This window comes from Zingiber officinale, chromosome 4B (assembly GCF_018446385.1).
Source record: "Zingiber officinale cultivar Zhangliang chromosome 4B, Zo_v1.1, whole genome shotgun sequence".
Classification (NCBI taxonomy): Eukaryota; Viridiplantae; Streptophyta; class Magnoliopsida; order Zingiberales; family Zingiberaceae; genus Zingiber; species Zingiber officinale.
The window spans coordinates 139,528,877-139,552,021 of NC_055993.1; the positions used below are offsets into that span (position 1 = coordinate 139,528,877).

Sequence of the window (23,145 nt, forward strand, 5' to 3'; positions counted from 1 at the left end):
GGGATATAGTGATGCCAGTTGGATAGCTGACACTGCTGAGTGTAAAGGCGTTACTGGTTATGTCTTTACACTTGGAGGCGGTGCAGTTGCTTGGAGGCCTGTTAAACAGACGATTATAACCCGGTCTACATCTGAGGCAGAATTGTGTGCTTTGGATACCACAGTAACTGAAGCTGATTGGCTTAAGGGTCTTCTTTCTGAAATTCCCTTGATGATGAAGCCAATACCTTCTATTTCAGTACACTGTGATAATCAAACAACAATAGCTCAGATTAGAAGCTCCAAGTATAACCAGAAACAGAAGAGACATGTACGAATAAGATTAAAGTCTATTCGTGAGCTAGTGTCTCTTGGAGTGGTGTCATTGGACTTTGTAAGTTCAAAAGACAATATTGCTGACTCACTCACTAAAGGACTTGATTCTGAGAAAATCAAGAGATCCAGTAAGGAAATGGGACTGAGGCCTGTCCTGGTTTCATCTATAGCGGCAACCCAACCTATCTGATTGGAGATCCCAAAAAGTAGGTTCAAGTGGTACAAACAAGCTATAAGGGTGAAACGTAAGCATCAAATTAATTGAGATATAATCTCATAGTCTCTTCCCTGGATAGATGCTTGACTGCTAGTAAGGATGAGCTTAAGAGCTCTTAATGAGTTCAAGGTCTTAATGACAGGATGCTTGCAGTACATCCTTGGAGAACTCACCTATGTAAGTGTAACTGTGAGGCCGCAGTGTGGAGGGTCTAGGCAACTCTCCTTAGCACTTATGAAACAAGATTCGGTGGTATGGCCATAATGCACCAACCCAGAAGGATTCAACTGTCGCCAGTGATGAGTTGTTACCAATTGATCTTCACATATAAAAGGTTTAAGATCAAGACTCTGTTCTCTTCAAACCTATGTGAATAAGATTGGTGTACTTAGGTGAAAATTCAAACCGGAAGGTATTTTCACTGAAAGCTCATTGCAACCAAGCCTCAGAACATATCTTTGTTTTTGACTAAAAAAAATTGCTTTGAATTTGTGGGGGATTGTTGAGTTTTGTTTTAAATTCAAAGTAATTTTTGTAGTGGTTTTTAGTCCCACATTGCTAAGTGGAGAAGCTTGGAAGGGATTATATATGAAGCCCTTCCATCCTTGCTTAGCAATAATAAGAAGACCTACACGCATGCGCGGGCCAAGCCCAAATCGAGTGGATTTGGGGGGTTCGAGCCGGAAATCCATAAACCGGGCGTCACGTGCGCGATTAACGCGCGCAGGGGGGGTGCAAATCCCCAGCCCGTGGGCCTTGCGCTCACGGGCGGCTCGGTCTGTTTTTGCTGGTTTGGTTCAGTCTGAACCAAACCAGTTTGGTTTCTGGTTTGGTCTCGTTTCTGGTCCGCGTGAGGAAACGAAGCAGCGCGTCGATACAACGCATCCGCGCGGAGCGCGTCGTATGAGGATGCGATACAACGCATCCGCGCGTGAGAAGAGGAAGTGCATCCCTTCCTCTGCACTGTTTCGAAGTGTATAAATACACTTCCTCCGTTCCTTCTAAAAACACACCGAAGCAAAGCATTTTCTTCTGCCTTCTGCTTCTTCTTCTCTCCCCTTGTTCCGAGTTCTGAGGCTTGGTTTGCGATTTGAGGTTGAGTCCGAGTGCGGTGCTCGTTTTGGAGTGCACCTACGAGCGACGGGAGCGGTTGTCGGATCTTGGGAGGATTTTGCCGGAGAGCCTTTGCACCGTGGGCGACAATCAATTCTCTAAAGACAGTCGGCACGTCCGACGCTTCGACCGGAGATACATAATTTCTTAACCCTTTACTGTTATTAAAGTTTATTGCATACTCGTCATTTATTAGTGCAATTAAATATTACTGTTTTAGCATAATTAGTTCTATTATAGTTGTTACATATTTGACATTGATTCATTGGATTAATGTGAGAGAATTTTTAGTTCGAAAGGAAATCACAGAAGATTATAGTTTTTCTTGCTGTTCGCTACGCAATTGCTTGCCTTCGAATTTGAATCAATTACGATAATTTAGAATTACAGGAGATTTTGAATCGATCGTCCTAGATTTCTTACCTACGCCAACTGCGCGCTTTTCTTCAAGGCTTCCTCAGAGTACTCCGAGTTTGCCGTGATGGTCGGCTCCGCGATGTCGTCTCCGGGCATCTTCCCCAGCCGCAGTAGGCTTCTCGCCGCCAAAATTTCTTGCGGCTTCATGTCGTGCGTGGCCCGGAGGTATAGTCGCTCCACCGCGGTGTACGCCACCGCCTTCAGCTCCTCTGAGCTCGACGGCGCCAGAAGGCAATGCCCCACGATCCTTATCGCCGGCTGGAATAGCTCCCATGGAAAGGGAACGTTGTAAGACCTCGCCGGCGCCGGCTCTGGCTCCTTCCCGTCGCCACTCTCCTCTTTCGCTTCGCAGGTTTTTTGCCCCTGCCAGACCCAAGCCAGGCAGAACTCGCAGAAGGCCAGCTTCGACGACGGCGGCATTGACGAAATCTTGTTGTAGTACAATTCCAAAGCCACGCCCACGATTCTCGCTCGCTTCGTCGATCGAACAGTGCCATAGGGCTCCAGAACCGGCGACAACACGGCGACGGTGAGCTCCGCCGCCGACTTCTTCGGCGACGCCTTGCCCTCGTGGTAGACGCTCGGATTGGAAAGGTCGGGGAGAGTCAAACTCTCTGCTTCGTTTCCCCGTGTAACGGTCTCGTACGCGTACAGGGCCAACAGCACCGCCTCGAATCCGGCTAGCGGCTGTCGCGAGACGGCCCGGGAGAGATACACGCCGGCGACGGTGGGCATGAACTTGAGGACGACGAGCTGGAGATCGGGGTCGTTCGATTGAAACGTGTCGTAGAGCCATCGACAGAGATTATCGTCGCCGGCGCCTGAGTTCGGCCCGCGAAGGCGCGTCGATATTTCGGCGCCGACGGCCTCGTCGTGGAGCAGCGCGACGGCGGGACTCTCAGCGACGGCGAGGGAGTCCGCTACGGCGCCGAGGACCTGGGAAAGCGATTTAACGGCGTCGACGGTCGACATGGACGGGGAAGGAAGGAAGCAGAGGACGGCGAAGGTCCGATTGATGAATTTATACGGAAGCGAACGAAGCCGGTCAACGGCGGGTCGAGCGAGCTTGTAGCTTCGCATGTTTGACCTGGACATTCATCAGCAATACACGTGTCGCGTCTACAGCGATCGTGACCATTTTCAATATATTACTACGAATATTTTCGTAATTTACAAAATAAATTTTATTTAGAAAAATGGATAATTCATGATAATTTTTCTGGGATTTATCGAAGCATATTCTACTCCGGTTCGGTCTCCCCCGGTCTTCTCACTCGCTTCTTCTGAACTCGCGTTCCCAAGCGACTGAATTTTAATTCCTCCCGTTGCCAGAGAGGTTATTGTCACCGGAAGTGACGGGACCCGCTCTTATCGTTTTCTTCTCTCCTAATGCGCCGTGATCGATTGGGGGAAAAATCCTCTCTCCGGATCGGCGCTCATGGATGTGTGGGCTCTAAACCTGAAGGGCGCGGCCGGGATTCCTTTTCTCGGGGCGGCGAGCAAGTGCGAGAGGGGAGGGCGGCTGGTGGCTGTGCGACGAGCTGGCGGAGGGATCGACGTTGGGGTTTTGGTGCGAACACGGAGGTGGAATTCGTCGGCGCCTGCGTATCGGTCGTTCGTGGTGACGGCGAGCGGCGGTAAGAAGAGGAGCAACCGCGGGGGACACTCTTCTTCTGGTAAAGGTCTCGACTTTGTAGTTGATTTAGCTTTTTGATTGGAGAATAGAAGGTATTTCATTAGGATCGGATGGGAAAATTCATATAATGATGCATTTATTCTTTCTTACTTCTGCATGTATCTTTTGGCTTCAGTGATGATTGATTGTGTATGGCAATCTTGGTTGTAGGATATATACGTTCCTTTACTTCTGCCCATCACGCTAAAACTTATCTTTTGATGTTCTAGATTCATAAAAACTGATCATTGGCACTAAGATCGAATAATTTGTGAAGCAAAGTGCAAAGTAAGTATTTTTGTAGAAAACTGATAACGTATGGTGTAGTAATATATAGTCAGATAATTTGACCTTGGCTAAGCTAGCCCATGAGATATGGCCATGTCAAGCTGATAAATCTGTGGAGGAAGAATAACATAGTAAGAACGGGAAGAACGAGAACGATTAGGAAAATAGGAAATATAGAACTAGGTTAGAGGAAGAAATAGGTGCATACTTTATAAATTACTTTCCTTCATCTTTATCTCCAACCCCCCTTCATTCGCATCTATAGTGACACCAGAGCAATTGTTCATAGCTTTCTTTTCTAGCATGGTTGTTTTTTATGTTTCATTTCTCTTTTTCCTTAGCGGCATTGTCAATTCGTGGGCTCGATACCATTTTATAGACTTTCAGTGTACTTTGATGAGGTAAGAAACGACCTACTTGCTCCAAATTGCTATGCAGATCCATTAATATGTCATCATCTTTGGTTGATGTTTGTAGCATTTTTGACTTAAGACTTTTGGTCAGCAGGGGAAAATGATCCTTCAATTCCTGAAGAAGACGGTCTTGATGTAACTACTCCTCAATACGATGACAAATCAAAAACCAACGATTGCTCCAGGAAGCCCCAATTTACATTGTCTAATTGGCGAGATGTCAGAGCAAATCTTGTTGCCAAAGAGCAGGTTAGTTGAAAAAGGATCATGGCATTACCCTAAGGAATCTGGTGCTGTGTGCTTGTTCTCAAGTGCAATCCATGCTATTTTATGTTCTAATAACGTTTATCATATTTTGAGCGGTCTATGCGACTTCCACATAACTGGTCATTCCTGGATTTGAGTGCAACAACTAGGAGCCTGTTGTTTCTTTTTTGAATTAATGTTTTTTATGAATTTCAACCATAGTTGTTTAAGACAGTCGAATCATAACTGCAAGTCCTTGTTCTCGATCAATACTTGTGAGTATTTTTGATGGCCGAGTGTTCATTCTGAAATAGCACTTAATTTTTTTACATTTTAGTCCTAGATAACCAATATTTATGGTTTAATATAACCACATTTTATCATTATTATTGCTTGATTTACAAATTTGGATTGCAGATATTATCATTCTTGTTACTTACCCTGCATGCATCTCTTGTTTTATTATAGAATCAGTTAGAAAATGATACGAGAAACAAAGCCCAGTGCACTTTTGCCATACTAAAATTAGTAAAATATCTATTTACTATAATGGAATCCCTCTTTCCCAATAGAATCTTGATTTAAGATCTGAAAACACTTTTTTTTTATGTTGATGCAGAAGTCAAGAATGCTAAGTTAACTGAAAACTCTAGTTAGGTTATTTATTATGTACAGAAACTAATTTCCATATAGTCACAAGATTTTGATACTTGAGGTTAGTTGGAAAGCTTCATTTGATTACTTTGCATGTTCTGTTTATTATCATTACTCTTAACACCATCGCCACTGCTAGTTCTTAGGGATTTTTTCTTGTCTTAGGCCTGTCGTTGATATACTTGTCAGTTTAAGCTATATTAGCCAAAAATTGAATTGAACATTTACTCCTTTTGTTTAATTCTTTAGGAACATCTACTTGATACTGATGGCCAGGGTATCACCTCAAATGAGCAACCCCAAATGCTCAGTTCCAAGTGGGCACACCCCATCCCAATGCTGGAGTCTGGATGTGTCTTACTTGCTACTGAAAAGCTCGATGGAGTCCCAATGTTCGAGAGGACTGTGATCCTTCTTCTCAGTTTGGGATCTAGAGACCCAAGAGATCGTCCTTTTGGAGTCATCCTGAATCGTCCACTCCGTCGAAAAATCAAGCATATGAATCCATCAAATCCTCACCTTGCAACCATATTTTCTGACTGCTCTGTTCACTGTGGCGGACCAGTTGAGGCAAACATGTTCTTACTGAAATCGAGCGACGGCTTACTGCTGCCAGGTTTTGGTGAGGCAGTTTCAGGTGTTTACTTTGGTTCGAGAAACAACTTAGATGATGCTGCAGTGCTTGTCAAGAAAGGAGCATTCATGCCCCGAGATTTCATATTCTTCGAGGGTTATTCGGGTTGGGAATTCGATCAGTTGCTTGATGAGCTCGAGTCTGAATACTGGGTTGTCGCTTCCTGCAGTTCACATCTGGTTCATCAAGTTTATGGAACATCGTCATCCAACTTATGGGAGGAGATTTTGCAGCTAATGGGCGGGCAATATTCAGAGTTGAGCAGGAAGCCCAAACAAGATGATCCTTGAAGTCTGAGGTGTAGAAGTGAGGCTATAATTACCTTTTTGTACAGTTGTTGCCTAAGGATTTGTAGCTTGTATGTTATTCTAATAACAAAAGTACTTTTTCATGGAATAATACCAAAAGTTCTTGGTAGTTTTTCCTCTGGAAGAATGGTGTTTGCCTTCTCATTACTCCTGATTTCTACTTTGTACTAAAGGAAAAAATGAATTGCCTAATTTCCATCTTGCTCCTATTGCTTGGACCTTTTATTCTGAGAAAGTTGCTGGTTGTATATCTATTATTTGCTGGTTTGTTGTTAGATATTTGGCTCAAAGTTAGAGAAATAAAGATTTTTTAAAATTTTTTTATAATCAAGATGTCTGAATTTTGTGAGATAGATAGCTTTCCCTTTGATTCACTTATACATATTCAAATGTCAAATATTTGTCCTATTGGGATTCATTTATTAAGGGGTATGTATTACATGAGAATTGTGGATTTTGTCTTAATTTCTTTGGTAATTTATCAAAGGTGTATCCAAATTTTTGAATTTATCAAAAAATATTTTATATTTTATTATTTATTTGTCCTATTGGGATTCATTTATTAAGGGGTATGTATTACATGAGAATTGTGGATTTTGTCTTTATTTCTTTGGTAATTTATCAAAGGTGTACTTAAATTTTTGAATTTATTAAAAAATATTTTATTATTTATCAAAAGGATGTACCTTTTTATATATTTTTCTCATTCTATTCTCCTGGTTACTTTTCTTTTTATTTTTTCTATCATTTCTCGTTCTTTTCTTTTCTCCTATGCATGCAACATTTTTCTCTTTCCTCTCCTCTTTTTTCCTCTCTTTTACACGTCAATTCTTCTAAAAATATTTTCACATCTTTGAGAAATCGAAATAAACAATGAATAGCATATTTGAACTCCTTGCAACCCCAGAAATCCATAGAAACTAAAATGAATGCAATCGAAGCTCTCTAGGTCCATAAGTGGATTTTGGTCGAAACTCACGGATGGACCTAAAGAGCTCTGATTGCATCCATTTCAATTCATGTGGATTTCTGGAGTTGCAATGAGTTCAAATATGACATCCATTGTTTATTTTAACTTCTCAGAGGTGTTAAAATGTAATAAGAAAGAATCGCCAAAATTCTCCACATTGGACCTGATATGGAATTATATCAAGCCCAATGTGGACCTGATATGGAATTATATCAGACTCAATGTGGACCTGATATAGAATTATATCAAGCCCAACATGGAGAATTTTGGCGATTCTTCCTTATTACATTTTAACACCTTTGAGAAGTCGAAATAAACAATGGATGACATATTTGAACTCCTTGCAATCTCAGAAATTCACAGGAACTGATATGGGTACAATCGAAACTCTTTAGGTCCATCAATAGATTTTAGTCGAAACTCACTGATAGACGTCGAGAACTTCGATTGCACCTATTTTAGTTTATGTGAATTTCTGCGGTTACAAGGAGTTCAAATATGTTATCCATTGTTTATTTCGGCTTCTCAAAGGTCTTAAAATGTAATAAAGAAGAATCGTCAAAATTTTCCACATTGGATCTGATATGGAATCATATCAGGCCTAACGTGGGCCTTATATCATTCCATATCAGACCCATGTTGGGCCTGATATGATTCCATATCAGGCCTAACGTGGAGCTCCGATTGCACCCATTTCAGTTTCTATGGATTTCTAGGGTTGCAAGAAGTTTAAATATGTTATCCATTGTTTATTTCGACTTCTCAAAGGTGTTGAAATATTTTTAGAAGAATCGACGTGTAAAAGAGATGAAAAAAAGAAGAGGAAAAAGAAGAGGCGTTGCATGCATAGGAGGAAAGAGAACAGAGAGAAAAAATAAAAAGAAAAATAATCAGAAAAGTAGAATGAAAAAAATATTATAAAAAGGTACCTCCTTTGATAAATAACAAAATAACATGGGCCTTTTGATAAATTCAAAAATCTAGATACGGCTTTTAATTCTTTATTATACTTTCTTTTTATCAAGTCTCATATGCATTCATTTTTTAAAAATAAATCAAAATAAAACTCTTTCCCAATAAAATCATGACAAATGTAAAATTATGATAAATATACCCAACAATAAAGGGAAAAAAACTTAATTAATAATAATAAAATAAAATAAAATTTATTTAAATATAAATTATAATATAATTAAAAAAATCACTTAGAAAAATCTATATGGCGGACCTCATCTAGATTTGATTGTTTGTGTTGTTCCACAAGAAAACCATAGAATAACCGTACAACAAGACAAATTTATGTCAACTGATAATGTTGCATGTTTTTGGTTCTCTTTGTAGAAATCATTCATAAATTGATTCCCAATCCAGAATACACTTGGGTAACACCAATAGAGGTGCCAAACTTTGCCATAAATATGTCCTGTGATATATATATACAATTTATCATTGGGTAGATTTCACCTACACATTGGGCATCCAGAATCAAACCAATGCAAAAGCACAGAATCAACTTGGTTCTGCAACTTTGGTTCCACAACTTACGGTTCCTCGTAGAGAAGTGGATGAGTTGATTGTATCTTTTATGTAGATCCCAGGAAAGTAATGTGCTTCACCGAATGTTGTTTGCATAGTTCTACTCTATTTGCGCACGTTTGATGAGTTTAATTGCCATTTCTGCTAGCATAAAGCAAGGCCTCAAACTGAGCCCTCTCACCATACTTTCGCGGTTTGGTTCTGTTGTGGCGGGCTCTGCGTACAGCCTGCTGGATTTGTCGCTCGTGCTCTTTGAGAATTTCATCAATGTTTCCTCTTGGAGGCATCAGAGGTCCAGAGTAATGGATTCGGTTCTTCCTAGGGGCATGACCCTGAACAACATGCAAAAACATAAATAAGAGATATAACCATGTCATATACAAGATTAAGCTGATCATTCGATCTGAGGATTTGGATGAAATGCATAAACATAGATCCTATGACAAGAGTTCAAAATTTGAACTACAAACATGTCATGTAGTGATTTCCATCTTCTCTATGCTTTCTTAAAGATCTCCCATAAAATAAGAATACAAAGGCCCCATTTACTCAGGAATTCCAAAAAAAAATAGAGGTCCAGATTGTACTTAGGGAAGAAAGAGAAAGTAGAGGAAAGTTGTTAGTTCGAGAAGAAGAAGAAAATAAGGTTAGAAATCTTAAACTACATAATTGTCACTCTTCCTTTTTCTTCTGCCTTTCTCCTCAATCCATTCTCCTCTTCACCTTGACACATGCTGCCCACGAGCTCAGTAAGCGCTTGTCGGCAGTTGGCACTTCTACAAGTATCGAGAATGGAAAAGTGGAGAATAGTGTGGGGGTAAATGGGTTATCTCAAATCATTTGAGTATCTACATTTTATTCCCACCCCGAGAAGCTTAGTTGGGGAAAAAGGAAAGGAAATAATTGATTTTTATACTTTTCTTCACACTATTTTCCCTTGGATTCACCAATATATTTTTAGAACTTTAAATCTTTCCAATTTCCAATGATAAAGATTCAAAAACTAATTAAAAAACATGCATGCATATCTAAGATGTTTCAACTTTCAATAAAATATGCAGTATTTTGCCAAATCTCCAAGTCAGACAAGCACTTACAGTTGTTTGTTCCTCTTCTCCAGTTTTGTCATCGTTCTTGCGAGAAGATGAAGGGCCATCCAGCAAGTGGTGAGTCCATTCTGGCTTCTCAGATGAATCGGATTCAGGATGACTGTATTTGGAGGCCAGATGATTCTCTGGCAAATGTGCGTGCCTAGCGCTCTGTCTACGGTCCAACTTCGCAGTATGGCTTCTTGCAACCAATAGACCTGTGGTGAGAGCATTCCCCCCACCCTGGGGAATGTATGATGCATGTGTTTTTATTTCTTGGCCAGTGGGCAGTTCGGTTGTAGATAAACGACCAGAGTGCATCAAAAGACCACCATGAGGGAAACCATTCTGAGCTGTTCCTCTTGGATGATCTATTCGGAAACCTGACAGCACATCATCTTTTGGTTTGTACTTATCACTGCTTGTTCTAAGACTTCCATGCAATTTCTGTAACCGCAATGAGAAACATCTTATTTCTGTAACCGCAACGAGAAAAATTATTAGTCAATATACCTGTGACTCAATGTTGCCGTCATGAGAAGGCATTTCTTTCCGACTTCCATACTCTTTGATGGCTGCTTCTCTCTGCCTGCTAAAAAGGCCGCTCTGTTAGTTATCTGATATATTTCAAGGCATGGTGGAGATCATAAACCACAGACATTTTTATTCTAAATGGCTTCCAACTTTGGGTTAATCATATATTTCTATTAGCTCGACAACACATAACAAGAGAGTAGAACTTTCGCATAGCACACTCAAGCTTATAGTAAAGTACCTTCTAGCTTCCTCATTCCGAAGTTTAGCATCGTATTCCTTGCTTGGAGGATACTTGGGCAAACTTGAAGGGTCACAAGCAAAAGGCTTTGTACTGAAGAACTGATAAGAAGTAATAATCAAATATTAGAAAAGGATATATGGAACTAATATGACATCGTATTGGAAAATTTAACGAGGAGAATGAAAAAAAATATATCAACTTTTGGATCTGAAAGAGAATATGCATAAACAAGTCTAATGCAACATATCCAATGTGCAACATAATTACATATAGGAAGTTTTTCATGCTTTTCTTTCACAAACGCATTCATGCAGGAAAAAAAAAATCTTAAATGTGAGAACCACTGTAAAAGTTTTCAAGGTTATATAGAAATTTTAACCTGCCTACATGTTGAAGCAATAAATGCAAAAACACAAGAAAGGGCATTACAGCAGAAGGAAGAATAATCTACAGAGAAGGAATTAGGTGAACCAAGGGAAAGGTAAAAAAATTTACATCACTCTTAAGGGCAGAAATTGCTGTTCCACGAAATAATGGATCTATTGAAAGTAGGCAATCAAGAAGCGCTAAAGCTGGAGGAGGGAAATCCTTAAATGTCTCCTGAATGCAACGTGGATAGGGTTGTTGGGGTTTAAATGATGTAGCATGGGGCAACTTTGATGTTCTCCAAAATTCCTCCGCAGGTGAGCCACATAACTTGAATATCTTGTGCAATTGTTCCACCTAAAAGACAGGAGATAAAGTTAGATCGTCAAGCAAATACAAGTTGGACATAGCAAAAGAAACAGAGGCATGTATAACTTGGATTAAAACTAGCTTTGCAGTACTCATTGTGAAGTGCTTGTAGTGATTGTACGAAGAAGCTTTTATGCGCATTGCATATATTTCTTTTACTAGTTGAAAGGGTGAAATAAATAGCATAAGTTTCTGGATGTTATGTTGTGTGGATGAGAATGCAAATTGAATGAAGTCTAATTCAGTTCCTGTGCAAGGATTTGGGGATCAATAGTATTAGTCTAAGACACAGAATATCAAAACTTCTCACTGCCAGTTCAATTAACAAAGAAAGTCAGCAAACAAATTCGTACATAGAAGACTCCTTATTTATGAACTATTCTTTCTCATCCACATGTTTACCTCTTCTTAGAATAGGCAGCTTGGTTTATTGTGTTTCCGGTTAAACTAAAATAGTACTGTTTATCTATTCGATTTAGATTAGTCCTTCCCCATACATCTTGCTTATGAGTGTTGTCTGCTTAATCATGTAGTTCTGTGTTGAATGTCATTCTAGAAGATAACATTTGGACAAAATTAGACAAGTTTACACAAAAACTATTTAGATATGATAATCCAATTCTTTAACAGACCACACTGTTCGCTCTAGAGGCTTCAAGTCAAACCTATTAATCTATAGGTCTGCAAAGACAAATTATACCTCGGTTCTTCCTGGCATAATAGGTCTCCCAGAAAGCAATTCTGCAAGAATACAACCAGCACTCCACATATCGACAGCAACACCATATTCTGTGGCACCCAGTAAGAGCTCAGGAGGACGATACCACAATGTTACTACTCGACTAGTCAAGTGCTGCTTCTGGCCAGGATTATAAAATGTAGCCAGTCCAAAATCTGCTATTTTTAAGATCCCATTGTTGTCAATCAAAAGATTTGAACCTTTGATGTCACGATGCAACACACCATGATTATGGCAATGTTCGAGACCACAAAGTAGCTGCTGCATATAGCACTTGGCCTGGACGTCATTATCCACAATGAGTATACCGAAGAGGAAAAACATGGAATCAGTAAAATTATATAATAAAAAAAGTATTTGTGTCATGGCAAACACCTGGGGTTCAGTAAACTTGATGCCAGGCGTCCCTAGAAGTCCTGCAAGATCATGCTCCATATATTCAAAAACAAGATACAAGCTAGAAGATATTTTCGAGGTAATTAAAGCTTCAAGCTTCACAACATTTGGGTGATCAAGTTTACGTAAAATGTGTATTTCCCTTGCCATGAACCGTACACTTTCTGGATCCATATTAGCAAAACGAACTTTTTTAAGTGCAACAGTTTTGCCAGTTTCGAGATCACAAGCTTTGTACACAGTGCTATAAGTCCCTTGCCCAATCTGCAGGAATGATAAAGATTATCAACAGAAAAGTTTAAGTTTCAGCCATCACATGTTTTACAATGAACTCAACAGCACACATGAAAGTACATATTTAGCCGAAATAATTTTAACAAAGAGACTGAAAAAGGCAAAATTTCACCACTGAGCTTCCAGGAACATCTAAAATAAACCCAGTGCTTATAAAGACAGTAACATCATCGGTATGATTAGTAGCTCAAATAACACAAGTCAGTTGTGGAAAGAAGTTCTCTAAATAACAAAATTCAGTCCTACCTTTCATGCTTCCAACAAGATAGTGAAGAGGAAACAAGAAAAAAGTGACAGCAACTAACAGAAACTAAGCAAATATACAAACAAAAGATTCGCCATATACAGCATGGAAGAGACAGATAAGTAGCTCGATATGTAATCAGAAAATGATTCTACTGAGGCCATTACTGACCTTGTTTAACTTCTCAAAGGAATCTGCCCTTCGAGGAAGCCAGCCTTTCACTGCATCACCAGCAGCTGCTGTGAGCCAAGAAGGCCAACCAGCTGCAGCATGCTCGAACTTGAACCCATTTGATACATGAGAGATCACTGTTTTGTATTCATCCACTGTCTTAGAACTGGAGACTGCTGAAGATGGCTCTGCCATACTCTCCTGAGCATCGAGTGCAGCCTGTCTTTGCAGCCCAACACCCTTGGAAGTGCTAACCGTAGGGGATACCTTTCTTTCTCCATCATCCACCGAGGGGTTCAGGACTCTACCATTCTTCTCGACAACAGGCAACACCTTCCTCTCTCCAGAGCCAACCAAGGGGGCAGAAGAAATGGCTACATTCTCTTGCGACATTGATATAAGCTGTGCAGTGCTCCCATCAGTGGCAACAGTAGCATCAACATCTATCACTTCGACTTCATCCCTCCTTGAAGAAGAAACCAACCTATTCAAAGAGTCCTCGGTTGTTGAAGAAAGCAACCTACTCAGGGTCCTTCGTGAAGCTTTAGGCCTCTGAAACTCCGGGACATCATCTCCCTTGAATCCTTTTGATGAAACGCAGCCCATAAGAAATTTCCTAATCCTCCGCATTACAATCCAGCGATCGTAATTACTGATGCACTTAGATCAAAAGAATCGCCTTTTGCACTGAAGGGAGCCAAAAAAAAATTCTGAAACCTTGAACGAACCACGTGCTCCTAATAGTCTGAAGCCAACGATGCCCGAAGAAACAATCACGAGATCTCCAGAAGAGCCTATCACATGTCTCAACAGCAAAATCCAAAATGCAAGCCACCACTTTAAACAAAAAGAACAGCTAGTCAAATACCGAATCTAGCAAAAACAACCTTTTTCCGGCAAATGGACAATCACCAAAATCACGATTTCCCTCCGTCGGTCAATTGCAAGTCTGCAAACGGCAAACTAAAAGAGTAGAAGACGTTCACAACGAAGATCGCCGGAATCCGATAATGATCCTACGTAGGCAGCGCAAATCTGAGCCTTTTACCCGAAATTCCGCATCGCAGCCTCTGATTCTCCCACCTCAGATATTTTCCACGCCATGATTCTTCCGGATGTGAAAATCACAAATGAGAAACTGGCAAACTGCGAAAAGGACCGAAAAACTACCGGTATTTTCCCTCTTCAAAAGGTAACTAGGTAAAAGTGGGTATAAAGGGCAAAAGGAGTGATTTTTTTTGGGGGGATCCAATGGAGAGAAGAAAAAAAGAACCAGGAGATCGCCGCAGCAAGAGGAAAGATCTCGCCAACAAAATACACGCAGAGATTTACAGAATGGAATCAACAAACCAGCAGAGGAACGAGATGGATCAGAAAAGACGCACTTTTGGGGCATAAAAATTACTCCGGCGCGAAAGCGATAAGACCAGAAGCAGGATCACAGCGAGGAAGAAGGAAGACAGCCGCAACGCGAGGAAGCACGACATTCCTGTCGAGGGAGCCAAAGAGGAGGGCGAGCTCCTTTCTCCAAGCAATTTTAATAAGCTCTAGTAATTTTGATGCTAATTATAATAATTTTTATCAAAATTACTTCAATAATATTTAATCAATTTTAATTAAATTAGAATAATTTTCAGCAATTTTAAATATTTTTAACCGATACTAAAATAAGAAAAATAATATGCTCACAATAAGAGAAAAAAAAATCAGAATAGACACAAAAGTGAAAATGGCGGTGAAAATGGTGCTTTCGACATTTTACTTAAGGCGTGCACCCCTAAATGGAGATGAGAGGTTTAGATCCTGAGAATAATAATGATATTTTGTTTGAAAGTATTATTGTTAGAAATACAATAAATCATATATTAGAAATAAAAATATATGAAAAAAATTATGGACTTATGAAAAAAATGGAGGAGAGGTTACAAGTTGTGCAATCCAATTTCCTAGATGCCTCCTATTGACACGTGGTGCTAGATGATTGAGAAAGCAACCCACAACTTTGGGGGTGGATCTTCTGGTCCCGATTTCCCTGGTTCGTCCCTGGTCCGCACTGGTGATATAAAATCACCCGCACGTGTAAAACATGTGCCACGCTCCAACTCGGAAAAGCCAAATGCCCTGCCCTAGCCTCGCGATTTCCTTCTCCTCGCGATTTCTTCTCCGACGCCGCCTCCTCCCAACATCGCCTCCTCCGCAGCCAAACCCTACGTCGCCTACGGCCTCCCTCCGAAGTCGTGTCCCTCCCGCGACCTCCCTCCAGCGCTGAAGCCTTAGCCCTGTCGCCTCCCTCCAGCGCCGAAGCCCTAGCCCCGTCGCCAGTTGCCATGATCTGTGCTGCAAAATCTGCTTTGTAAAATCTGCCTGATATTTACAAAGGGAGATCTCAAGGAAGTCAGTGAAGAGGTTGCCAAGTACAAGGTATCAACGAAACCTTTTAGCTGGTGTGATGCACTATCGTTTGCACTCCAAACCTTATTTCTAGTTTGGTGGGGAAAGTTCTTTTATGGGTAAATTTGCATGCACTCCCCATTGGTAAACACAACTTTACATGCAGTCCCTATCCATGAAAAACTTTCTTTTCACTCCCTAATCAAACATATTTACCTAATTGCCCATGATATTTTTAGGTACAAAAAGTCCAAAAATCAGTATAAATCCTCTTAAATTCAGTATATTAAATTAGAATCTAGTATATTTTATATTAAATTGAGTACGATTCTTTTTTCACCTCAAAATATACTCGATTTTAGTTTAATGTGCTGAATTTAATAGAAAATATACTCGATTTTTAATATAAAATACTGATTTTAAGAAGAATTATACTCATTTTCGGACTTTTTGTACTCAATTTTTGACTTTTTGTACCTAAAAAATATGGGTTAATTTCAATAGAAAATATACTCGATCCTAGTATAGAGTACTGGATTATAGTGTAAAATACTGAATTTAACAGGAATTATACTTATTTTTAGACTTTTTATACCTAAAAAATAAGAGGGATAATTTTGATAGAAAATATACTCGATTTTTAATATAAAGTACTGACTTTAAGAAGAATTATACTCGTTTTCAGACTTTTTGTACTCAATTTTGAACTTTTTGTACCTAAAAAATCTGAGGGGCAATTTAGGTATCAATATTTGCATGAGGGAGTTGAAACAAGTAATACTTTGCGTGTAGGGAGTGGAAACAAAGTTTTTTAGGCATGGGGATTGCATGCAAAGTTATGATTACCATTGGGGATTTTTCTCTAATTTACCGTTCTTTTATTCATGTGTGCGCTAATAATTTCTTTAATACCTAAATTTCTCATTTACATGCTATCATCCTTATACTCAACTGATGATGCGGTGGGTTGAAATAAATTGTTTAATCTATTATATTGTTTGATGCTCTTTAGTTGGTCTTGTTATCTCGCTAACTTCAATATACAATGAACTTGCCACAGCGTTTCAAATTAATGCCATGGTAGTTTATCTTGTGAGAGCATTGGTTGATTCTCTCCATCCTTACTGATTTTTTTTTTCATAAAATGAATACTTTGGCAATTGCCTCATGCCAGAATAAAATGTATTAGTATTTATAGATGCTTCTAATTCTATATATCTATCTGTACAGCTAGGAGCTCCTGCTCGTGTTGGACTTGTAGCACCAATTGATGTTATTGTTGGCCTGATATTTACAAAGGGAGATCTCAAGGAAGTCAGTGAAGAGGTTGCCAAGTACAAGGTATCAACGAATTATTGAACACTTTTTTTTCCAACATAATATGGTTGATTTCATATTCAAAATATTTTTTTATTGCTAGGCGATTCATTGATTTTACATTTGCAGATTTATTAATCTGATGCCGCTTTTGTCTAAATATTTATTGTTCGATGCGAATTTAATCTTCTTTTTTTTCCACTGGAACTATATCAAACTATGAGTTGTCCTTGTGGTCACTTTGTTACTTTGTTTTAGACCAAAATTTACACCATCAAACTATGAGTTATCACTTTGTTTTAGACCAAAATTCATTATTTTTTTCAGCTGGCTCAAAGTAATTATTATGGAGGGTGAGAATCTACGAGTTGTCGTCATTTGAATTTTAACGAAAATGAAGCTAGTCGGGAAGGGGACTTTTATGTTATTGATGAAGGTAATAAGATTCATATTGGGAATGTATGGAGTTTCAATATATCGAATTTTACTGGATAAATTCATTTTTCTTTGTTTGTTTGATTTTATAGGCTTAAACATTGAAACAGATTTGGATATACCACAAATGGGGTTGGAATTCGATACAGAAGAAGATGCATATCAATTTTATTTGTCATATGCTAAAAAAGTGGGATTTGGCATAAGGAGAGGTAAAATCCACAATGATAAATCCGGTAAATTACTTGATAGAGTTTTTTATTGTTGTGCCCAAGGCAAAAGAGGAAAAGACAAACGAGATATTTATGTCAAAGCAAGTCGTGATGAAACTAGATTTGGTTGTGAGGCTAAAATGAAGATTAGTAATCGAAGAAAAAGCAAGTTTACTGTGGTGCAATTTGTTAAAGAGCATAATCATTATCTCTCAAGTCCAAACAAAACTCACCTATATAGAAGTCACAGAAATATATCTTTTTCTGCAGCGAAACAGATTGAGATTGCAAGTGATGTGGGAATCCCCCCAAAAGCATCTCATGATCTTATGGTGAGACAAGTAGGTGGGAGGGATAATTTAGGATTTATTCCTGAGGATTACAAAAACTACTTGCGATCCAAAAGAACAATAAATATGAGAGTTGGGGATACAGGGGGTGTATTGGAATATTTGCAGCAAATGCAGTTTGATGATCCTAATTTTTTTTATGCTATTCAAGTTGATGAAGATGATTTGATTACTAATATTTTTTGGTCTGATGCTAAGATGAGAGCTGATTATGCTACTTTTGGAGATGTTTGCTTTGACACAACCTACAGAAAAAATAATGAAGGTCGGCCAATTGCTTTGTTTGTGAGTGTAAATCATCATAAAACAATCGATACTTTTTTGTGCTGCTTTATTATATGATGAAACTAGTTTGACTTTTGAGTGGTTGTTTAATACATTAACTAAAGCTATGGGTGAGAAAAAACCAATCACTATTCTTACATATCAAGATGCAGCAATGGCAAAGGCATTAGCTTCAAGATGGCCTGAAACACATCATCGTTTGTGCATTTGGCACATTTATCAAAACGCCACCATACATTTGAGTGGAGTTTTTTCTCAGTTTAGAGACTTTTCTAAAGATTTTGCCTCTTGTGTATATGATTTTGATGAAGAGGAAGAATTTATTTCAGCATGGAGCATGATGTTGGCCAAGTATGCACTTGAAGACAATGATTGGTTGAGGCGCATGTACAACATAAAGAAAAAATGAGCTTTAGTATATGGACGACAAATGTTTTGTACAGATATGACTACAACCCAAAGAAGTGAGAGTATGAATAGTATTGTCAAAAAAATATGTCACTTACAAACACAAGTTTTTAGACTTCTTCAATCACTTCCAAAGACTCCTTGATGATCGTCGATATGAGGAATTGAAAGTTGATTTCAGATCAAGTACAACTGTTCCATATTTAATGTTTCCAATTGAGATTTTAAAGCATGCTAGTGAAATTTATACTCCTGAGGTATAAGTGTTTTCAACAAGAGTGGTGTTTATCTCATGATTCTAGTCTTGAAATTTGTGAGGATGTTGATACATTTACAAAATATAAAGTTACTCCTCACAAAAAGAGAAACCATCATATAGTTACACTTGATAAGAAATCTGAAAAAATTGAGTGTAGTTGCAGAAAATATGAATTTGCTGGAATTTTGTGTTCTCATATTCTGAAAATATTTACGTGGAATAATATCATGAAGATCCGAAGTCAGTATGTACTAAAAAGGTGGACAAGAAAAGCAAAAATTGGATATTTTGGAGTTAATGATTCAATGACCAACAATGCTAGTTTGGATCCAAAAGTACTTCAAAACATGCGATACAAAGATTTGTGTGGGTTGAATGTTCAGTTGGTTACCAAGACAGCAGAAAGAGATGACACTTACAAGGTTGTTAAAGATGTTATGTTGAGCTTGTGTAAGATGGTGGATGATAAGTTGCAAGTTAATGAATCCAATATCCAACAATCAAAAGTGAGCCAAGAATCTTGGGAATTTGATTATGGTGAAGGGAACTCTACTGGAGTGAAAGGAATTAAAACCAAGAATAAAACAGTCTCAGGTAAAAGGTTGAAAGGTGGGTTAGAGAAGAATTCAAGGAAAAGAAAAACATCGAGTAAAACAAATCAAGCTTCAACGATTGTAATGGTTTCTACTCCATAACTTCCAAATTTTTATTTATTGGGTATTATTTGTTGTTAAATTTGAACAACTTAAATCAATCTTTTTTTTTGTATACACAGGGTGTAGATCAAACTATTTCCAGCATGGCCAGCGTACAATATGACCGGATCAATCAGCAAGTTAGTATTTGTTTGACTTTCTTAATCTAAGAGATTTTATGTTAAATTATATATTTTTTTTGTTTTAGCCTATAAATTCCGTGCTAACAATTAGTAGCTCCGGTGATAGTGTTAGTCTGACCGAGACTCAATTTCCACCATTATTAGCATCACAATTTTCTCAGGTATTTATTTTTAATACAAGTTCATAATCTTTTATTAGATGACCTAATTTAATACTGGATGGGTTTAATCAGTGTGCTCTGGATGAGTTTAATGCATTACTTGATGGGCTTTATAAGTCCACAAATTCTTTTATAAGTTTAATGCTTTACTGGATGAGTTTATATTGTTTTACGGGATGAGCTTATAATGCTTTCTTTGATGAGTTTAATGCTTTACTGGATGAGTTTATAATGCTTTACTATTATAATTCTTTTGACTTGTTTTTGACTTGATAATGTTTTACTATTATGTCATAGGTGCATCAACCTTCTTATCTTGGTTATTTTCCGACAAATTACATGGAATAATAAAGGTATGATGACTTTTTTCCTTCGGTTTGGTGATTAAAGTGTGTATGTAATGCTATAATTTCAAGTATTGTGCATTTTGTAGTTTTTGTAAGCTGGAGATTTTTGATGGGCTGGATTTTGTGAAAACTTATGGATAAAGAATCAAAATCGTGGTGGAGCTAGTTTGAGTTTACTTCTTTAGTTTGATGTGGAATGTTGATGTGGAATGCTAATGTGGAATCGTGGTGGAGCTGGATTTTTGATGAAGAATCAAACTTTGTAATTTTTTTGTCACCCAAAGTTGATGTATTTGTCCACTTCTGAGAATTTTGATTAAATGAGCTGTGTGCTGTTGATGTTTTAAGCTGCTGGGTTGGACAAACAACTTGCAGAATTTTGCTTGTCGAACCCTTATTTTCAGTTTGTGAACGCAGAGCATATATTTAGTATCAATGCTTCCTGTTGATGAGTTCTACTGTATGGATGGATAGCATAAAGAAAATGAGTTGCGGTTTTATGACGATCTACTCAATTGTTGTTTTTGACTTCCATGAGCCATAACCACATTATATTCAAACATTTCTTCAAGCAACATAATCAAGCATCCTTTCTTTGAGTTGTCAGTACAAAACTCTTGGTGGAGTTTGACAAAAATTTAGTAGCATTGTATGATCACTGTGATCATTCCTGAAACTTCATTTTTGTTGATTTGAACAAAAATAATCGCCGAGTAACAGGCAGTACCTAAATGAGCTGAATGAACATGAACCAGATAAACGCCAATCAAAGCCAATCTCAAAGCATCCATCAGATCCAGAAACCAAACTGAAACTGTTTACAGCTGATTCATTCGTCAGTGCATCAGAGGACAATTCAGTTTGCCTTGGTTATATTTATCTCGGTAGATTTTAGATTCAACAAGGATCAAATCTTCGCCTCCATGTGATCATTCCTGAAACTTCATTTTTGTCGATTTGAACAAAAATAATCGCCGAGTAACAGGCAGTACCTAAATGAGCTGAATGAACATGAACCAGATAAACGCCAATCAAAGCCAATCTCAAAGCATCCATCAGATCCAGAAACCAAACTGAAACTGTTTACAGCTGATTCATTCGTCAGTGCATCAGAGGACAATTCAGTTTGCCTTGGTTATATTTATCTCGGTAGATTTTAGATTCAACAAGGATCAAATCTTCGCCTCCATGTGATCATTCCTGAAACTTCATTTTTGTCGATTTGAACAAAAATAATCGCCGAGTAACAGGCAGTACCTAAATGAGCTGAATGAACATGAACCAGATAAACGCCAATCAAAGCCAATCTCAAAGCATCCATCAGATCCAGAAACCAAACTGAAACTGTTTACAGCTGATTCATTCGTAGTGCATCAGAGGACAATTCAGTTTGCCTTGGTTATATTTATCTCGGTAGATTTTAGATTCAACAAGGACCAAATCTTCGCCTCCATGTATCATCCTCAACTGGCATTTTCTTTAACAGATTCAAAGCTGTATCCCCCTATTACAAATTAGCAAGAGGGCAAGGCAAACGACAGCCACATGCAGAGCTTCTAAATGCAGAATTTTGTTGAACCATCAGAGCTCTTCAAGCAATACAATTGATGCAGATCAACAAGCCTCTCCATTGTATACTTCTTTACAGTCAAGTAAGGGATGATTACAAAACAAGAGTTCAATTCATAAAATCAACAATAAAAATCAGTAAATAAGCATTAAAAGAAATAGAACCATGACCATTCCATAAAGCCAATGCCATTAATACAATGTCACAAGTGTCACACCATTTAGAATTACATCACAATATCAAATTACATCAAATAATAAATTACATCAACCACATACTCATCATCACAATCAAAATACATACAACAACAATGATAGCAACTCTAAATTTCCTATTCAATGAACATATCTCATCACTCAACTGCATAATTACATGATTGTTGTTCCCATCATCCAGAACATCATTGTATTCACCTGCACCTCCATAACTAGTACCTTTCTTCAATTCATTGATTTCTAACTTTAATTTTTTGTTAATCATCTTCAACTCATTAATAATTATCTTACTTCTCTCTGATAATTCTAGGTCATGCCATAAGAAGAAATCACATCCCTTTTGCTAAATTTCAAATAAACTTAATCAAAACTCAATAATTTAAAAACTCACAATACCGTGTTGATATAACAAAAACTTACTCTATATTACTACAAAGTTTCGGAATGTAGTATACAAAAACTTACTCTATATTACTACAAACTTACTATGTTGACCGAGACTTATGATATTACTACAAAGTTTCGGAATGTAGTATACCTCGTGGAGAGCCTTCCGATCCCCATTCTTGCATTCGAACACAACCGTCCCCTTGCCCATGATCTCAATGGTTGATCCATCGCCAAATCTCACCCTCCCGGTGATGGTTTCATCTAGTTCTTGAAACTTCTCGCGATGGCCAGTCATGTGGTTGTTGGCACCGTTGTCAAGGTACCAGACGTCTTTATCTTCTTTCTTAACGTCCCGGTACATCTCCGGTAGCAACCTATTTTCACTGAGCAGAATGGTATCCTGCCGCTCACGCCTAGTGTCAGACTCCTCGTGGGATACGGTCATCATCAGTGCCGGCTCTTCATCGGTGGCACAAGTGAGGTGAGCCTCATCATCACACCGCTTGTTGTAGCATTCGGATGCATAATGCCCCATTTTCTCGCAATTGAAACATTTTATATGTCTCTTGTCTCGAGTGCCACTATTGTTGTCGCTAGTCCCTCCTGCATTGTCTTGGCGTTGCGTACCACGGTCACGACCGCGCCCTCACCCACGTCCATGCCATTTGCCACGACTAGGGCTGCTGGACCCACGCCCCTTTCCTCCTGACGAAGTGTCCACGTTGCTCCCCTTCTG

General features: G+C 38.6%; 3 protein-coding genes across 7 annotated transcripts; 1 reads left to right on the plus strand and 2 right to left on the minus strand.

The window, feature by feature from the left end:
* Positions 1 to 2,068: 2,068 nt before the first annotated feature.
* LOC121978763 lies at positions 2,069 to 3,034 on the minus strand. Its single transcript, XM_042531060.1, has one exon. The coding sequence runs from the start codon at positions 3,032 to 3,034 to the stop codon at positions 2,069 to 2,071; it is 966 nt and encodes a 321-aa protein (XP_042386994.1).
* A 416-nt stretch (positions 3,035 to 3,450) lies between these two features.
* Positions 3,451 to 6,404, plus strand: LOC121977108 (UPF0301 protein pc1755-like). 3 transcript variants are annotated; one of them, XM_042529644.1, is made up of 3 exons: positions 3,451 to 3,744; positions 4,533 to 4,687; positions 5,588 to 6,404. In XM_042529644.1, the coding sequence occupies exons 1-3, from the start codon at positions 3,501 to 3,503 to the stop codon at positions 6,260 to 6,262; spliced, it is 1,074 nt and encodes a 357-aa protein (XP_042385578.1). In that variant the 5' UTR covers positions 3,451 to 3,500; the 3' UTR covers positions 6,263 to 6,404. The 3 variants fall into 3 exon arrangements, with proteins under 3 accessions (XP_042385578.1, XP_042385579.1, XP_042385580.1); XM_042529645.1 differs by having other exon boundaries at positions 3,451 to 3,738; positions 4,530 to 4,687; XM_042529646.1 differs by having other exon boundaries at positions 3,452 to 3,738.
* Positions 6,405 to 8,584: 2,180 nt separating this feature from the next.
* On the minus strand, positions 8,585 to 14,754 carry LOC121977110 (probable serine/threonine-protein kinase At1g54610). 3 transcript variants are annotated; one of them, XM_042529648.1, is made up of 9 exons: positions 14,617 to 14,754; positions 13,232 to 14,377; positions 12,502 to 12,786; positions 12,088 to 12,405; positions 11,148 to 11,375; positions 10,650 to 10,750; positions 10,388 to 10,466; positions 9,884 to 10,321; positions 8,585 to 9,118 (listed from the first exon to the last, which is right to left on the minus strand). In XM_042529648.1, the coding sequence occupies exons 2-9, from the start codon at positions 13,859 to 13,861 to the stop codon at positions 8,915 to 8,917; spliced, it is 2,283 nt and encodes a 760-aa protein (XP_042385582.1). In that variant the 5' UTR covers positions 13,862 to 14,377; positions 14,617 to 14,754; the 3' UTR covers positions 8,585 to 8,914. The 3 variants fall into 3 exon arrangements, with proteins under 3 accessions (XP_042385582.1, XP_042385583.1, XP_042385581.1); XM_042529649.1 differs by having other exon boundaries at positions 10,388 to 10,463; positions 13,232 to 14,754; XM_042529647.1 differs by having other exon boundaries at positions 13,232 to 14,754.
* Between the last annotated feature and the right edge of the window lie 8,391 nt (positions 14,755 to 23,145).

Bases quoted from the DNA above. Each gene is read 5' to 3' on its own strand.
- LOC121978763 (XM_042531060.1), bottom strand. From the start codon at position 3,034: ATGTCGACCGTCGACGCCGTTAAATCGCTTTCCCAGGTCCTCGGCGCC.
- LOC121977108 (XM_042529644.1), top strand. From the start codon at position 3,501: ATGGATGTGTGGGCTCTAAACCTGAAGGGCGCGGCCGGGATTCCTTTT. The intron at 3,745-4,532 runs GTCTCGACTTTG...TTTGGTCAGCAG, and splicing joins ACACTCTTCTTCTGGTAAAG to GGGAAAATGATCCTTCAATT. The intron at 4,688-5,587 runs GTTAGTTGAAAA...TTAATTCTTTAG, and splicing joins ATCTTGTTGCCAAAGAGCAG to GAACATCTACTTGATACTGA.
- LOC121977110 (XM_042529648.1), bottom strand. From the start codon at position 13,861: ATGCGGAGGATTAGGAAATTTCTTATGGGCTGCGTTTCATCAAAAGGA. The intron at 11,376-12,087 runs GTATAATTTGTC...CCTGTCTTTTAG, and splicing joins TTATGCCAGGAAGAACCGAG to GTGGAACAATTGCACAAGAT. The intron at 10,467-10,649 runs GTACTTTACTAT...CGGCCTTTTTAG, and splicing joins CGGAATGAGGAAGCTAGAAG to CAGGCAGAGAGAAGCAGCCA.